At 33.4% G+C, this 15728-nt stretch overlaps 1 protein-coding gene across 4 annotated transcripts in view; it reads left to right on the top strand.

Annotated features, from left to right (window-relative positions):
• The window catches only part of LOC107746162 (low density lipoprotein receptor adapter protein 1-like), a 33934-nt gene that overhangs the window by 14734 nt on the left and 3472 nt on the right, over nt 1-15728 (top strand). For 2 of the 4 annotated variants that reach the window (XM_016560269.1, XM_016560278.1), the window contains exons 2-9: nt 3246-3388; nt 4434-4546; nt 8259-8373; nt 8693-8765; nt 8850-8930; nt 9031-9149; nt 10267-10301; nt 15604-15716. In XM_016560269.1, coding sequence (XP_016415755.1) covers nt 3246-3388; nt 4434-4546; nt 8259-8373; nt 8693-8765; nt 8850-8930; nt 9031-9149; nt 10267-10301; nt 15604-15700 — 776 coding nt within the window. In that variant the 3' untranslated portion in view covers nt 15701-15716. Of the gene's footprint in view, nt 1-3245; nt 3389-4433; nt 4547-8258; nt 8374-8692; nt 8766-8849; nt 8931-9030; nt 9150-10266; nt 10302-14291; nt 14330-15603; nt 15717-15728 lie in introns of those variants that run through there. The other 2 variants (XM_016560286.1, XM_016560291.1) reach the window with 2 other exon arrangements.

The raw sequence follows: 15728 nt of genomic DNA, 5'->3' as shown, positions 1-15728 counted from the left end.
TGCTGTAGCAGTTGCAGCACACTTCAGAAACCCTCCACCTTCCCCAGCTCCACCTGTATCTGCTACAGGGTGATTTCATGTATGTTATACACAGGGGTTTTTCATATACATTAAATGTGCAGCAACAGTATTTCTTACATGCTCACAGCAGCGTGTCTGTGGATGTATTGGCAGTAGAAAGTCTCGGTACTTGCTCTGCCGCAGCATCTATTCCACCAAGCCCAAACACATTAATATTGTCATGTACATTATTATGCTAAACTCTCTGGGAGTTGTCATGAGAGAAGTCTGTTCATAAAATAAAACCTAAAATTAACCATTAGAGAATGTTGTGTATACGTCCTTATTAGGTTAGCACACAAAAACCTCTGCAACATTTTGACAATGTTTGTTTATAAAATAAAATCCTGAAAATAACCATTAGAGAATATTGCATGTACATTTTTCCAGACAGGAACCACACAGTAACGTTAGTGGAATGTTCTATGTTTGCTTGGAGATTCTAGATTTCAGCCCAACTGATTTAAACGCTTCTGAAAATAAAGAAATAAATAATATGCTAAACAACATATTTAGGTAGATTTCTTTTGATTTAAAACTTCAAAAGCATAAGCACTCACTGAGAACTTTCCATGACTGCAAGATCAGTCTGGAGAAATGCCATGCAGCTTTTGTGTAGCGCAGACACAAATGCGGTTACGACACGTCTCGGCATCTGTGGTAATCGCATTTTACATTTGCACAAATCGGATCACTCTATCACGCAGACACACGCACCAACCCAGACGTCAAATTATGTGCTGTTAAAAATGCCACTCTCACACCAAACAAACAACACACTGGCTGTTTTTTCCCCTACATATCATCCTGCCATTGGCCAAACCTGTAAAAATCCAATTACTATCAGTCCTTATGGCCTTTTTGCTTTATTTGCTTCACTTTATTGTCATAACCTTTGCAAAGTTTTATGAACATAAACATGTCCTACTTCAGTCTAATCTAAGCGAAGGCCTTGAGCATCAACACGAATCTGATCAATTATTCATTTAGCAGCCTGCTGAACGTATGGTACATCCCTCAAGTTCTAGTTGCAGCTTTATTGTGGCCCAAGTTTTGTGTGTGTCAGCATTCCCAGTTTAGGATTTCAGCACGGCAAATGTGCTGCAACAGCTCAAGGAGATTATACATGGCAGCAAGTCACCCTTAGAGCTTTTTAGCTACTTCTGTTACGTTTCCATGCCCCGCGGCCCATCCTAAATGGGCTATAACATGTCATTTAGAGATGGCTGCGGTGCTGAGTGAGCATTGAGGGTTCATTTTCCTGCTTATTGAGTGCTAAGATAGATTTTGTGTCCCTGTAAATTAATAATTCACTTGCAGTTGAGAAAGCCGTGATGCTGGTATTGTCTTCCTGACTTCAAACAGCTGGTGCTGCTGGGAGGGCCAGATGGCTCTGAGCAGAGCTGTCAGAGCAGGATACGAGACTGTCAGATTAGATGAGTTTCTGTCCTCCATAGCTGCCTTTTTAGGCAAAGGGACATAGAAGAAATCAGTTACTGTATGTGTAATTTAAGAAAAGTGGCACACACCATAAGTGCTTGTTTAAAATAGACTTCGGCTCGGCTCACCTGTCATGACGAATATCAAGGAGGCACTTTTTAAAAATGCTCTCTTCCTGCAGTTCTGAAATGTAGTATATAAAATATAATAATAATAATAATGACATTATTATTGTTGTTGTTGTTCTAACACATTATTATTATTATTCATGTAAAATATTCTTTAAAAATGTATTTGTTTTCTGTTGAGTTATTGGAGATCACAAGAAAAACTCTATGCAGTTCTCATAGTTTTTCTTGCATAAGAAATTGAGTAATTAAAGTAAAAAATAAAATAACAACAACAATATTCTAATGTTTTTCTTATTCATGTTTCTTATTATTTTATTATTAATCATGTAAAATATTTTATTTTTTTATTTTATTTTACTTTTTATAGCACTACTGGAGGTCACAGGAAGAACTTTGTAAAGAGTTCATTGAGGTCTGAAATAGAAAAACTTACCTGTCATGATGAATATGAATTATCAAGGAGTCACTATTTTAAGTGTTCTTTTCATGTTTTCAGTTCTGAGATTTTTTTTATTCCATATGAAATGTAGTATATAAAACAACATAATTATAATAACATTATTATTATTATTATTATTATACATTATTTTTTAATATTTATTTTTATTCTTATTTTGTTTTCTATTGAGCTACTTACTGCAGGTCACAAAAAGAACTTTATAAAGAGTCAAACTTTGGCTTACCTGTCATAATGAATATGAATTATCAAGAAGGCACTATTTTAAATGCTCTCTTCCTTCAATTCTGATGGTTTTTCTTCCATAAGAAATTTAGTATATAAAATAATAATAAAGGATCTTTGTTATTTTGAAAGGATAATAATCAATAATTCACACAACAGTGGGTTAAGGTCCAGCACTCCAGAGCTTGCTTTATATAGATTTTTCTTCAGAATTGCAATAGCAGGACAGTGAATGTCTAGTCAGGTTCATTCTACATATCTTTCGATCCAGCTCTGCACTCCTACAGGGCTTTAGGCTCAAATGGGACCCGAAAGCTATTTAAAGCTCACTCTGTGGCACAGTTTTTGAATTTCTCCTTACATGGGAATGAGCCCCACTTCTCCTAATGGAAAGGTGTGAAACCTGTCATCTATGTTTAAAGGATATATTTTTATATTTATATGCAAATGGACCTTTTTGCATCCAGTTGATCATTATTTATTGCATTAAAAAAATTTGTTTTTTTCATAATTGCTGCCAGGCATCTTTCTTCTGATATCCTGCAGTGTTAATCAATAAATACACATTCACATTTCAGGCAGTTTCTTTTGAGCCTTAGATTTATAAAGCCTTGAACATTTAGTTGGTTTCTTCAAGGGACAGTTCACTTGACAATTATGTCATTATTTTTTTTAACCACTTTCTTTCTTCTGTGGAACACAAATTAGATGTTTGACAGATAATTAGAGACAGAGAGTCAGTCACTTGTTTCTCATCTTTTTTTTTCATATAGTGACTGAGGGTGTCATTCGGCGTCTCCTTGTGTGTATATAGTCATATATGTTTGAAACAGCGTGAGAGTGAGTAGACAATGACAGGGTTTTCATATTTTGGTGAACTATTCTTTTAAATAACTCTTTAAATGATGAAAATGTTTTATTTTGTGGTGTAGAGCTCCCAGAGAACTGGACGGACACCAAGGAGACACTCTTGGAAGGTATGGTGTTCACCGTGAAGTATCTGGGCATGACTCTGGTTGGCCAGCCTAAAGGAGAGGACATGGCAGCAGCTGCTATCAGGAGGATTGTAGCCACGGTCAGTCATCGCCGTAAAAGTGGGTCAAAGGACTTGAGAAATTGAGAATAGTAAAGAATGATCATGATCCAATTTGGCACAAGATCTTACATCATTTTTGTGCCTTTGACAATTTATAGTGGAATAAAATGATGTTGTCACATAATAATAATTATTATTATTTTACTGTAAAAAAAAAAAAAGATATACATATATATATATATTTATTTATTTTTATTTATTTTTTTGACCTACTGGAGGTCATGAAAAGAACTTTGTAAAGAGTCGATTGATGGTTCTCATTAGTATCAAATTGATTAACAAAACAAAACAGAAACCAAAGGCTTTTTTGATCAATAGTTTATGCAACACAAAGACCTCGTAATTTTTTTCAATTAATTTATTTTATTGTAGTTTTTTACATGTTGTCTAAAGCTTTAATAACCTGTTCCATTTCAATAAATAAAAAAAAAAGATTTTTCTGACTATTTTATATGTTATATGTTAAATACACAAAGTGATTCCTTTTTCCTCAGAAAGCAAATCAAAAACAGTTTTGCTTTCTGTAACAGCACAATCAAATCAGAACATGTTTCTTTAAGTTTCTCTCCAAACTGTCAGACTGTGAATTCTTGAGAAGAGTTTCAGTTGTGTTTTATATCAGTGTTTTCTGTCTCCTGGGGAGAGAGAAAGACCCTCCAGATATGCTTTGCCTGATTTCCTTTGTCCTTGACGAGTCCCCTCTCTCTCCTCTGCTGCATTTCAACCATAATTTCCCCTCGTTCTCATCCATGTTGGCCTCGTTTCTTTCTGCCAGCACACTACACTGATGTACCAGTGTGTTCATATGCCGGGATCAAGGCAGAAGATGAATTTTATATGTGAAGCATCATCTCTTTTCAGCTCTTTCCGATAGAGTTGGAGTTGATAGCCCACACAGCTTTTGCTGACCTTTAGAGGTTATTGTTTATGGTCAGTGAGTTATGAGTGACATTTTAAAGCTGACAATGACAAAGATATTTGTCCAGGGTTCACACAAATTGTTTTTGTTGTCAACCACATGCAGGCTCGGGCCAGTACAAAGAAGTTTCGGAAAGTGACCCTCACTGTCTCCCCCAAAGGAATCATCATCTCAGACACAGAGACCAATGACCTCATCGAGGACGTTTCCATTTACAGGTATAAAACCACACCAAAACAGACCAACATCACAAAACCTTGCTCTTTTGTATCATCATTTCAAAATCACAGTGTGGTGCTAATTGAAAGGCATCCTTAATATGCTTTTTAAAAAATTGTTAAAATGTGCTGGTAAGATGTTTTTGAAAGTCCCTTATACTCATTAAGACTGCATTCATTTGAATAAAATACAGTAAAATATTGGGAATATTAGGAGATATTATTACAATTTAAAATACCTGTTTTCTATTTTAATATATTTTAAAATGTCTTCAGTGTTACATGATCCTCCAGAAATCATTCTAATATGACGGTTTGCTGCTCAATAAATATTTCTTATTATTATCTTTTTTTTTGTCGGATTTTTGATGAATAGAAAGTTAGAATAGAAAAAAAAAACGCAATTTATTTGAAATAGTTTTTTTTAACTATGTAAATGTCTTTACTGTCACTTTTGATCAATGAAATGCATCCTTGCTGAATAAAAGTATTAATTTCTTTGGGGAAAAAAACCTTGCTGACCCCAAACTTCAACCTGATCTAACCTTTAAAAATGATTTATTGTATAAAGTTTTTTTTATTTTTTTATTTGATTAATTATAAAATCTGTATACATTTGATAAAATTATTATATAAATATCACTGTTCTCAGAATTTTAAAAAGCCATTGAGTCAATTATTGGAATAAGCCTGTTTACTTCACTCCCTCCAAATCAATTGTTTAAAGATTTTTAGTCAGTCAAGGTCTGTAGAACAACATGAACTCTGCCGTGAGATCACTAACCAGTGAATCATTAACATTTGAGTATGTCAAACAAATGTTGATGCAAGAGGTGACATGCATGAATCGTATTCATGAATCTGAGATTGCCTGTATCATACCCATCTGTTGGAGGGAGGTGTATTATTCAGTGGGCATGAGAGGAGCCCCCTTATCAGCTATACCAGAGACACAGTCACGGGAATCACCCATCTCTTTAATCCTCTCCCGTAAGAACACTTATTCCACATCCTTCCTACTCTCTCATTCTTTCCTCTATTCTTCCTTTCTCTCGTTCTTATTTTCACACTACACATGCCCTCCCTGGATCTGTTTTACAATTTAAAAAATATATATATAATAATAATAATAATAATAAAAAATGTAATCACTCAAATTAAAATGTTTAGTAAAGCAAGCTAAATTTATTTGAGAAGCACATTTTTATATTGTTTTTAAGCACTATTTATTCAAGTTTACACTTACACGTGGAAAAGTATTTAATACTATATATATATACAGTGGGTACGGAAAGTATTCAGACCCCCTTAAATTTTCACAGCAAAGGGGGTGAATACTTAGGACCATGTGATATTTGAGTTTTTCTTTTTTAATAAATCTGCAAAAATGTCAACAATTCTGTGTTTTTCTGTCAATATGGGGTGCTGTGTGTACATTAATGAGGAAAAAAAATTAACTTAAATGATTTTAGCAAATGGCTGCAATATAACAAAGAGTGAAAAATTTAAGGGGGTCTGAATACTTTCCGTACCCACTGTATATATATATATAGTTCATTCTTGTTCTAAGCACTATTTTTTTAGGTTTTCAACAGAGGGCAAGAAAAATTACAAATACTAAATATTACTTTTTTATTAAATTATATAATAATTCAATGCTGTAAACTCTGTCTAGTCTTAATATAAATTAAAATGTAATATAAATTAAAGCACAACAATATTTTGCTATATAAAACTGCATAAGATATTTCTTGAATATTTCAAGAATTTTTACATATTTTTCTTATTTAGTTTCTTTTGGTTTACAGTAATTCAATACTGTATGTTCTAATTAGTCTTAATATAATGAATGTAAAATTAAAATGGTAATTAAACAAAAATAAATTGGAGAAGCAAAATTGCATATTACTTGAATATTTCTTGATGTTTTTTACATTATTTTTTCTTATTTATTACTTTGTTTGTATTTGTTCTAAGCACATTTTTACACTTAAATGTATATACACACACACACACACACACATATGTATATATATATTCCAAATGGGTAAGAAATATAAATTTTATTCAAGATACAGTATATTTTCTGAGTCTTAATATAAATTTGTTTTATAGATATTTAAATGTTTTTCAGTGGTAATAAAGACAAAAATACTTATTAATTTTTAATGATTTTTGCAATGTATGTCAGCAGAGCATCAGGTCTGCAACAAAACACACTGTCCTTGCACCTGGAACTCCTCCATCTGCAGGACCGTCCTGCCTGCACCCTTCAGAGATGCTCTGTGGGGTTCTGGCTATTTAGTGGGATGACATATGGATTCCTGTGTAAGACTCACATAGCAGGACAAACTGCTCTCCACTGCACTGAGCTTCTGCTTATTTTTTACAGTGTATTATTGGCCTGTTCCAGGTAAAGCACACTTCAGGATAAAAGAAAACACCCTGGAGTGAAACGTCTTACATTGCAGAATATAATCAGAGTAGACTTTGATCATACAGCCTCAGTTTGACTTTCAAAGGAGGCTGGAGAATAAACACAAGTACCAGGGGACCATGAAATCAGAGTTCAGTCGGAATGCTATAATAAATGTTATTTCAACCCAAACCCTGAGGGGGTTTTGGAAAGCCATTTGAAGGGTGAAGAACAGAATCATGGGTATTCTGTGCCTTTTCACTGACAGGAAGGAAAACGAGAGCATTTTGAATGAAGTGGTGGGGGTTTGAAAAGAAGGAAACACATTAGCGCTGATGATATAAATACTCTTCCTCATCTTTATTCACTCCTTTGCGTCCCATCCCCCTCTCCACAGCCGAATATACAAATAATGAAGAAAAAAACAGCCGTTCTATTTTTAGTGAAAAATATGAGATGATGTTGTTTGTCTAGGCTCAGTAGGAGCTGTCAGCTTTAGAAATTGTAAAGGTTTGAAGGGCATTCTGGGTCTTTTTTTATGCTTTTGTTTCATTTCCGTCAATGCTCACTGCAATTTAGGATTTTTATGTGGCTTTTTTTCAAATACACATATCAGTTTCACTACTGCCAGCTTGTCTCTTGAAAAGAAAACATGTATATTTGTTTGCAAGACTTTATTTTCCTAAGCCGCAAATCTTGCACAGTGATTTGTGTAATGAGATTCACTATGGTCCCGCATTAACTGTATGGGGGTTCATGAAAACATTAAACCCCACTTGGCTTTTTTCCCATTCTGGGAATGTCATATTCCACTGTTACGCGTTCGGCGAGAGAGGGGAGCCTGGAGGTCATCACTGACGGAGATGTGGCCCTGCCAATGCAAACACTGCCAAAGCTAAAATAAGAAAGGGCTTACAGACTGTTTTCATTCAATACCTTTTATATATAATTTTACTGTTTTTGACAGGATTGTCTGGGTTGATCTACAGACCTTATAGACCTACATTACATGGCTGGATGCAGTTATTACTCTTGTTGAAAGTTAGAAATGACTCGATATATAACAGAAGAGGTTTTTTTTGTTTGTTTTTTTTCGGTTACTGATCTCCAAGCAGCTTGTAATTTCTCTGTAACATAAAGCTGGTGATTTTCACAGACTTTCATGATATTATTGAAAGATAAATATTTAGTCATAACCGTGACCCTGTCAGTATTATAAATTCCCGGAAATGTTATTTGATTATATGAGTCTTTATGGACAATACAGTGAAAAGCCTGTATTTCTTGCCTCTGCAGAATATCTTACTGCACAACAGACAAAACTCAGGATAAGGTCTTTGCCTACGTCTCCCAAAGCCAGTTCAACGAAGCTCTGGAGTGCCATGCCTTCCTGTGCCAAAAAAAGAAAATAGTAAGTGTCTTCAGATGCACATAATGTCTGTCTATCTGTCTATCTATCCATTTATCTATCTATCTACATGTTAACATTTTTCCATTTTGATAGTTTTGTAATCCTTCATCACCTTGCTGTTTGGCCTGCTTAATGATTGTCTATTTTCTTGCTACAGTTTTTGTATTATATTTGACAAACTCTTATTGTGAAAGCCACAGTCTTTTCTCTTGATCCGTATCTATAGTTGGTATCTAGCGCCATCTAGTGGACAAGAGCATGATTCTTCAAAATCTCACCCAGGGCTCTCTTTGATTTTGTGATCACGTGTCCTCCACAGGCTCAGGCTGTGACTCTGACAGTTGCACAAGCTTTTAAAGTAGCTCTGGATCTGTGGGAGATCGCACAGGAAGGTGAGTTTTTTGCCTTTTGTCAATATATATAAAAATATCCCAAGGAACAGAAGATATTCCTCTTCCTTCATTTTCTCATTGCAGACAAAAGTAAGAAAGCTCGCACATGCTACTCCTGTTCAGACCCTGAATCTCAGCCTGAATCTGAACCAAACAGTGTTTCAGGTACATTTATTGGTTTGAACACAATGGTTTGCTGGATGTCTGTCTTAATTTTGTTGTATTCATGGGAATACCCTTTGTTTGTGTTCTTTACTTTTGTCAGAGGAGGTGAAGACTCAGGCTCTGATGGAGCACAAACTTAAGAAGCCCTTCTTCTCTTCTTTCCTTTCACCATCTCCACGCAGCAAAGCTCGGAGACGACCAATCAAACATGACTCCTGGGTATGATGTCATCCTTCCTAAACTGTTCACATACACTACCATTCAAGTTTGTGGTTGGTAGGAGTTTTTAATGTTTTTTAAAGAAGTCTCTTGTGCTCATTAAGGCTGCTTCTGTTTGGTCAACAATACAGTAAAATAGTAATTCTGTCAAATATTATTACAATTTAAAATAAATGTTTTCTATTTTAATGTATTTTAAAATGTGATGTATTCCTCTGATGGTAAAGCTGAATTTTCAGCAGCCATTACTCTAGTTTTCCGTGTCACACACATGATCCTTCAGAAATCATTATGATATGCTCAAAAGCATTTATTTGAAAATACAAATATTTTGTAACATTGTAAATGTCTTTACTCACTTTTGATCAATTTAATGTGTGGATGTGCATAAAAGTAATAATTTCTTTAAAAAAAAATAAATAAATCTTACTGAACTCAATTTAGAGCAGAACTAATTTTACACATAAATACCCCCTCATGGAAGGACAGTAGTGCTTTTCCAGGAGTTTATTTCTGTATTATGTGATCAAATATGGCTCAAATGCAAGGCTGTCTTTCCTGATCATTTGAATGCTCATTAATTTGCTGAAAGAGTGCCACTATTGTGCAGAGTATCAGCTCCAAAATGAAGGTCAGTTGTTCTGATAGCAAAGAGCATGCCAAGGCAGTAATTACTCTATTGCCATTGGCTAATTTCCATTATGTTGTCAGTCAGCAGGTCCTGTCCTGTTGATATAGCAGGTATTCACCACTAAGTGGCATTCTCTGCTTAAATACAATATTATTGATTAAATACATGACCTCTAGGTGGAGAGCTGGCCATTCTAGTTTAGTTGGCAAGGTCTGTTTTATGAAAGATTGCATCTGTCAGGTTCTCTGTCTGCACACCGTTCTCAGCTGTGCCTTTGTTAATTACTTTTCAGCCGTGATTGAATTCCATTCACTGTTTAGGCAGATTCTGAAACCCAGTTAGGACCTTCAGTCTGCTGGTCTCAGATAATGACTGTCACATTAAGTTTTTACAGCATGCTGGTGCTGAGAGTTACTCTCTGAATCTGTATGTGATATATTGTGATGGTTTTTCTTACATGGTTATTCCGTGTTCTCTTATTTTCAGGATGCGGAAGATGGCCTTGATGATGCATTTTCAAGGTAAGTTTCTGTTCCCTTCTGCTCACACATAGCCAACCTGTCTATGAAATCAGAGATTGATCCTCCAGGATAGTGTTTTTTTTTTTTTAGATATAGTGCTTATTGATCACAACTTGTGCTTTAAAATACACTCACATACATACACACAAAAAGAAAAGATCTGATTGTGGTAGTAAAAAAAAAAAACTACACTACTGTTCAAAAGTTTGGAGTCTGTAAGATTTTTTTTTAAAGTTTTTGAAAGATGCCTCTTACTCTCACCAGTGATGCCCAATACTCTATTCCTGTGATGACATAGCTGAATTTTCAGCATTACTCCAGTCCTTCAGAAATCATTCTAACACGCTGATTTGCTGCTCAAGAAACATTCATTATTATCAGTGTTTAAAACTGTGATACATTTCTTTAGGATGCTTTAACAAATAGACTGTTCAAAAGAATTTTATTTATTATTAGTATAAAGTATTGTTTTAACATTATAAATGACTTTACTGTCACTTTTGGTCAGTTTAAAGTCTTTGCTGAATAAAAGTATTAATTTCTTTAAAATTTCTTTAAAAAAAAAATCTTACTGACCCCAAAGATTTGAATGGTATTTAATCACTTGTGTTTATTCTAAGAGCATTTTATCTGCAGTGCGGCTCAGCAAATGTCTGAATACAGCATTTAAAAAAATTAATGATTTCCCCCGGGATGCACTAAAATTCTTTGTTTATTAGCAAGAGGCGAAAGGGCTGAGTTGCTTCCTTAAAGACACCAAGAAATCAAAATGTGGGTTTTTCTAGCATATTATCCGTGTGTGTGTGTGTGTGTGTGTGTGTGTGTTAGTTTTGAGCCCATCTGTATGCTGATATGGAACTATATTTGCCTCATATAATCAGCTAATGTGTTCGCACTCCCTCAGGTATGACATTATGTCTCATAAAGTGGAGATGGAATGAGATTTGGCACACAGTAGAACTGCTGAAACATTAACAGTAGCGGCTCTGGTTCAGATTAATGGACGTGGAGAATCATTTTATTCTGAGTGTCTCTCCATACACAGTTATTAATATCAATTCAAACAAAGCCCTGGAAATGAATGCAATGATAGGTTGGAGTTTTTCTGTGAACAGTTTCAAGCTTTTCTGTGAACAGTTAAAGATGTTAGATACAAAAACAAGAATTACCAAAATAATGAATATGTTCTTATTAACAGATAGTGAAACTGGCAAAGTGGGAAAAAAAACAAAACAAATAAAGAATCTGTTCTGTCATTGCATGAAATTTATAATTTTATAATAATTCATTCATTCATATTTGACTAATAATACATAGTTTATAATAAATGCTAATAAATGTTTTTTTAATTAATTCAAATTATTAATCTGAAATTATAATCTGTTCTGTCAATTTGAATTTTATAATTTAAATATAATAAATTTATATTTTATTAATAATTCATATTTGTAATTAAAATGATTCATCTAAAATTATAATCAGCGCTGTAATAGGATGAATTTTATAATTAAGAGAGACAGAGAGAGAGAGATTAAAGTTGCGTGTGTGAATTACCTGCGTCTATGTTTCTTTAGTTTAGTTACTTCAAAAACAGCGATTTTACCCCCTTGCTGCTGAGAAATAATGTAGCGATTCAGTATCGAATCAGTTTTATTAATAGAAGTCGCAGGGCAGCGTTGACAACAAGCTTCTGTGCTCCTGAATGTTTCTTTGTGTGCGCAGCGTGATCTCCAATCTGTGTGCGAGTGATGTGTGTGTGTGCGTCAATTAAAGCAGCGCATTAATATAGAACGGTGATTAAACTGAACGTTTTTAATTCACAATTGGCCTTGTCACACACATAAAGTGGTGTTCAGTAGGTCACACTGTACATCTGTTATTCATTCAAATAAAGAAACTTTTAGGATTTTGAAAAGTTAAAAACCAATTTACAAGAAAAAACAAGATTCTGCACTTGTTCAGTACAGATTTTTATCTGAACATTTAAAAATCTTTATGTACTACATATACAAATACAGCATGCATTAAAAAAGGTGAAGGTGAAGTATAATCTGTTCTGTTATTGGATGAATTTTATAATTATAATAATTATTTTAATTATATAATTTATATAATTAAAATAGAATAAATTGATATTTTATTAATTCATGTTTTTATAATAAATTGTAATAAAAAGATACTTTAAAATAAAATATAATAAATAGATAAAATATAATAAATAGTTATTTTAATTATTTAGAACTATTAATTAATATAAAATTATTATCATATGCAATTAATGTGCAATTATTATTTGTTTAAATTTAATGTGTGTGTGAGTTTTTAATTTAATACAATTTTTAGATTTTTGGGAAGATTTTTCAGTTTAACTCACTGTCTCTGCTTGTATGGGCATCTTTAAAAGGGGAACCAAGCAATAAAATCAAACATCAGTGCTTTCATTGCTTAATGATTGCTTAGTGAGTTACAGGCATTCTTCTGTACAATTGCACAGGGATGTGCTTTCTAATCAATGTATTTTGAACCTGATACAAGTCATTCTATGATTGCTTGCCACATTCTCTGCTGCCATAAAGTTGAAACTGGTTGTGATGCCAATGCATTACTGTGACTTCATTACTGGGATACTGCAGGTCAGAAAAAGCACTGTCATCCTGCCAATGGAATCCATTATTATAAGTAATGCAATGGGCCAAAGGACCATGATTCTTGTTTTATTAATAGAAGTCGCAGGGCAGCGTTGACAACAAGCTTCTGTGCTCCTGAATGTTTCTTTGTGTACGCAGCGTGATCTCCAATCTGTGTGCGAGTGATGTGTGTGTGTGTGTCAATTAAAGCAGCGCATTAATATAGAACGGTGATTAAACTGAACGTTTTTAATTCACAATTGGCCTTGTCACACACATAAAGTGGTGTTCAGTAGGTCACACTGTACATCTGTTATTCATTCAAATAAAGAAACTTTTAGGATTTTGAAAAGTTAAAAACCAATTTACAAGAAAAAACAAGATTCTGCACTTGTTCAGTACAGATTTTTATCTGAACATTTAAAAATCTTTATGTACTACATATACAAATACAGCATGCATTAAAAAAGGTGAAGGTGAAGTATAATCTGTTCTGTTATTGGATGAATTTTATAATTATAATAATTATTTTAATTATATAATTTATATAATTAAAATAGAATAAATTGATATTTTATTAATTCATGTTTTTATAATAAATTGTAATAAAAAGATACTTTAAAATAAAATATAATAAATAGATAAAATATAATAAATAGTTATTTTAATTATTTAGAACTATTAATTAATATAAAATTATTATCATATGCAATTAATGTGCAATTATTATTTGTTTAAATTTAATGTGTGTGTGAGTTTTTAATTTAATACAATTTTTAGATTTTTGGGAAGATTTTTCAGTTTAACTCACTGTCTCTGCTTGTATGGGCATCTTTAAAAGGGGAACCAAGCAATAAAATCAAACATCAGTGCTTTCATTGCTTAATGATTGCTTAGTGAGTTACAGGCATTCTTCTGTACAATTGCACAGGGATGTGCTTTCTAATCAATGTATTTTGAACCTGATACAAGTCATTCTATGATTGCTTGCCACATTCTCTGCTGCCATAAAGTTGAAACTGGTTGTGATGCCAATGCATTACTGTGACTTCATTACTGGGATACTGCAGGTCAGAAAAAGCACTGTCATCCTGCCAATGGAATCCATTATTATAAGTAATGCAATGGGCCAAAGGACCATGATTCTTCTAAGTGAATCAGATGAGGCGAATCCAAATAGTCAGCTCTTTCCTTTCACCGAACATCAAGAAAAAACACAATAAAAACTGTAATAATAGATCTAGATCTCCACTTGCTGACAAAGGCTAGTATAGTTTGAACAGCGGGATGCTGGGAAGGATGTGATGGTTTAACCATAGCTTACTGTCAGCATGTGCCGTGCTCTCTCTCACCTGCCACGCAGCAATATGGAGGTGGAGGAGATGGACGCAGGTAAGTGAGGTGAGAGAAACCGTACCGCTTAATGATGAGCCTCAGTTATCATCAAGCCAGCCAGAGACTAATATCATTACACTTCAGACTTGCATCACACTTAGTTTCCTTCATGGTCACTGCCTGATAAGATTACTGTCTTTCACTTAAAAACAATAACATACAAGAGGGTTCCCGGTGAATTTTCATAACTTTTCCAGTCATTTGTGATTACTGGATAATAATTTTACAATAAGGATCATTAGTTAACATTAGTTAACATGAACTAAGAATGAATAATACTTCTACAGCATTTATTCATCTTAGTTAATTTCAACATTTACTAATGCATTATTAAAATCAAAAGTTGTGCTTGTTAGTTAGTTAATGCACTGTGAATTAACAAAAAACTAACAATGGACAACTGTATTTTCATTCATTAACATTAACAAAGATTAATAAATAATGTAATAAATGTATTGTTCATTCATGTTAGTTAATACATTAACTAATGGAACCTTATTGTAAAGTGTTACCAATGGTTTTGATTCAGACTGATTTGCTAATGAATGTTTCTGTTCATTTTCTGCACCGGTCTAAATAATGATTCACTGAAAAGAACTGACTCAAACTAATGATTTGCTCACAAATTATTGCTTGCACAATATATCGACACACTACTGTTCGTAGTTTGTGGTCAGCAGAATTTTTTTCACACAATCCAAAAAAATAAATAAATAAATAATAGATATTTATAACGTTGCAAAAAAAATAAAAAATTTCAAATAAATGTTGTTCTTTTAAATGTTCTATTCATCAAAGAATTCTGTAAATGTATCACAAAAATATTAAGCAGCACAACCATTTTGTCATTCAGCTATTTAATTAAAATATTTAATATTATAATTTTTTAAATATATGAATACATATAAAAAGGTTGTTTTTTTGTTTAACTGTAATAAAATTCCACAGTTTTACTGTTTTACTGCATTATGAATTAAGCCTTGGCTTCTTCTTTCAAAAACAAACAAACAACATTTCGTACTGACCCCATACTTTTGAACGGCAGTGTAGCTGATGAAATATTTAGAGCTATGCATGCAAAAATGTATATTTAAAAATTCATAATTTCCAAGTCTGAAAAACTACATTTAAAATTCCATGAAATTTCCAGGTTGTTGATAAAATTTCAGCGTAAATGTAGTTGTAGACTAAAACATTTTAACAGTTAGAAAAAAAAATTTAAAACATTGTAACATAAAATAATAAATAGTAAAGATTACACTTCTTCTTCCCTCCATCAGACTGGCAACATCCCGCAGCAGAACCGTGTCTGAGGATGCAGCTGTGAGTCCAGCGGAAGAAGATCTCCTTTCCTTCAGCAGTGAGGACTCAGACTGAACACACACACACACACATCACTCTCACC

Source organism: Sinocyclocheilus rhinocerous, unplaced genomic scaffold, assembly GCF_001515625.1.
Source record: "Sinocyclocheilus rhinocerous isolate Xijiao unplaced genomic scaffold, SAMN03320098_v1.1 scaffold40, whole genome shotgun sequence".
Taxonomy (NCBI): Eukaryota; Metazoa; Chordata; class Actinopteri; order Cypriniformes; family Cyprinidae; genus Sinocyclocheilus; species Sinocyclocheilus rhinocerous.
Note: the sequence above shows the minus strand (reverse complement) of the source record. Positions and strands in the feature narration are given on the sequence as shown.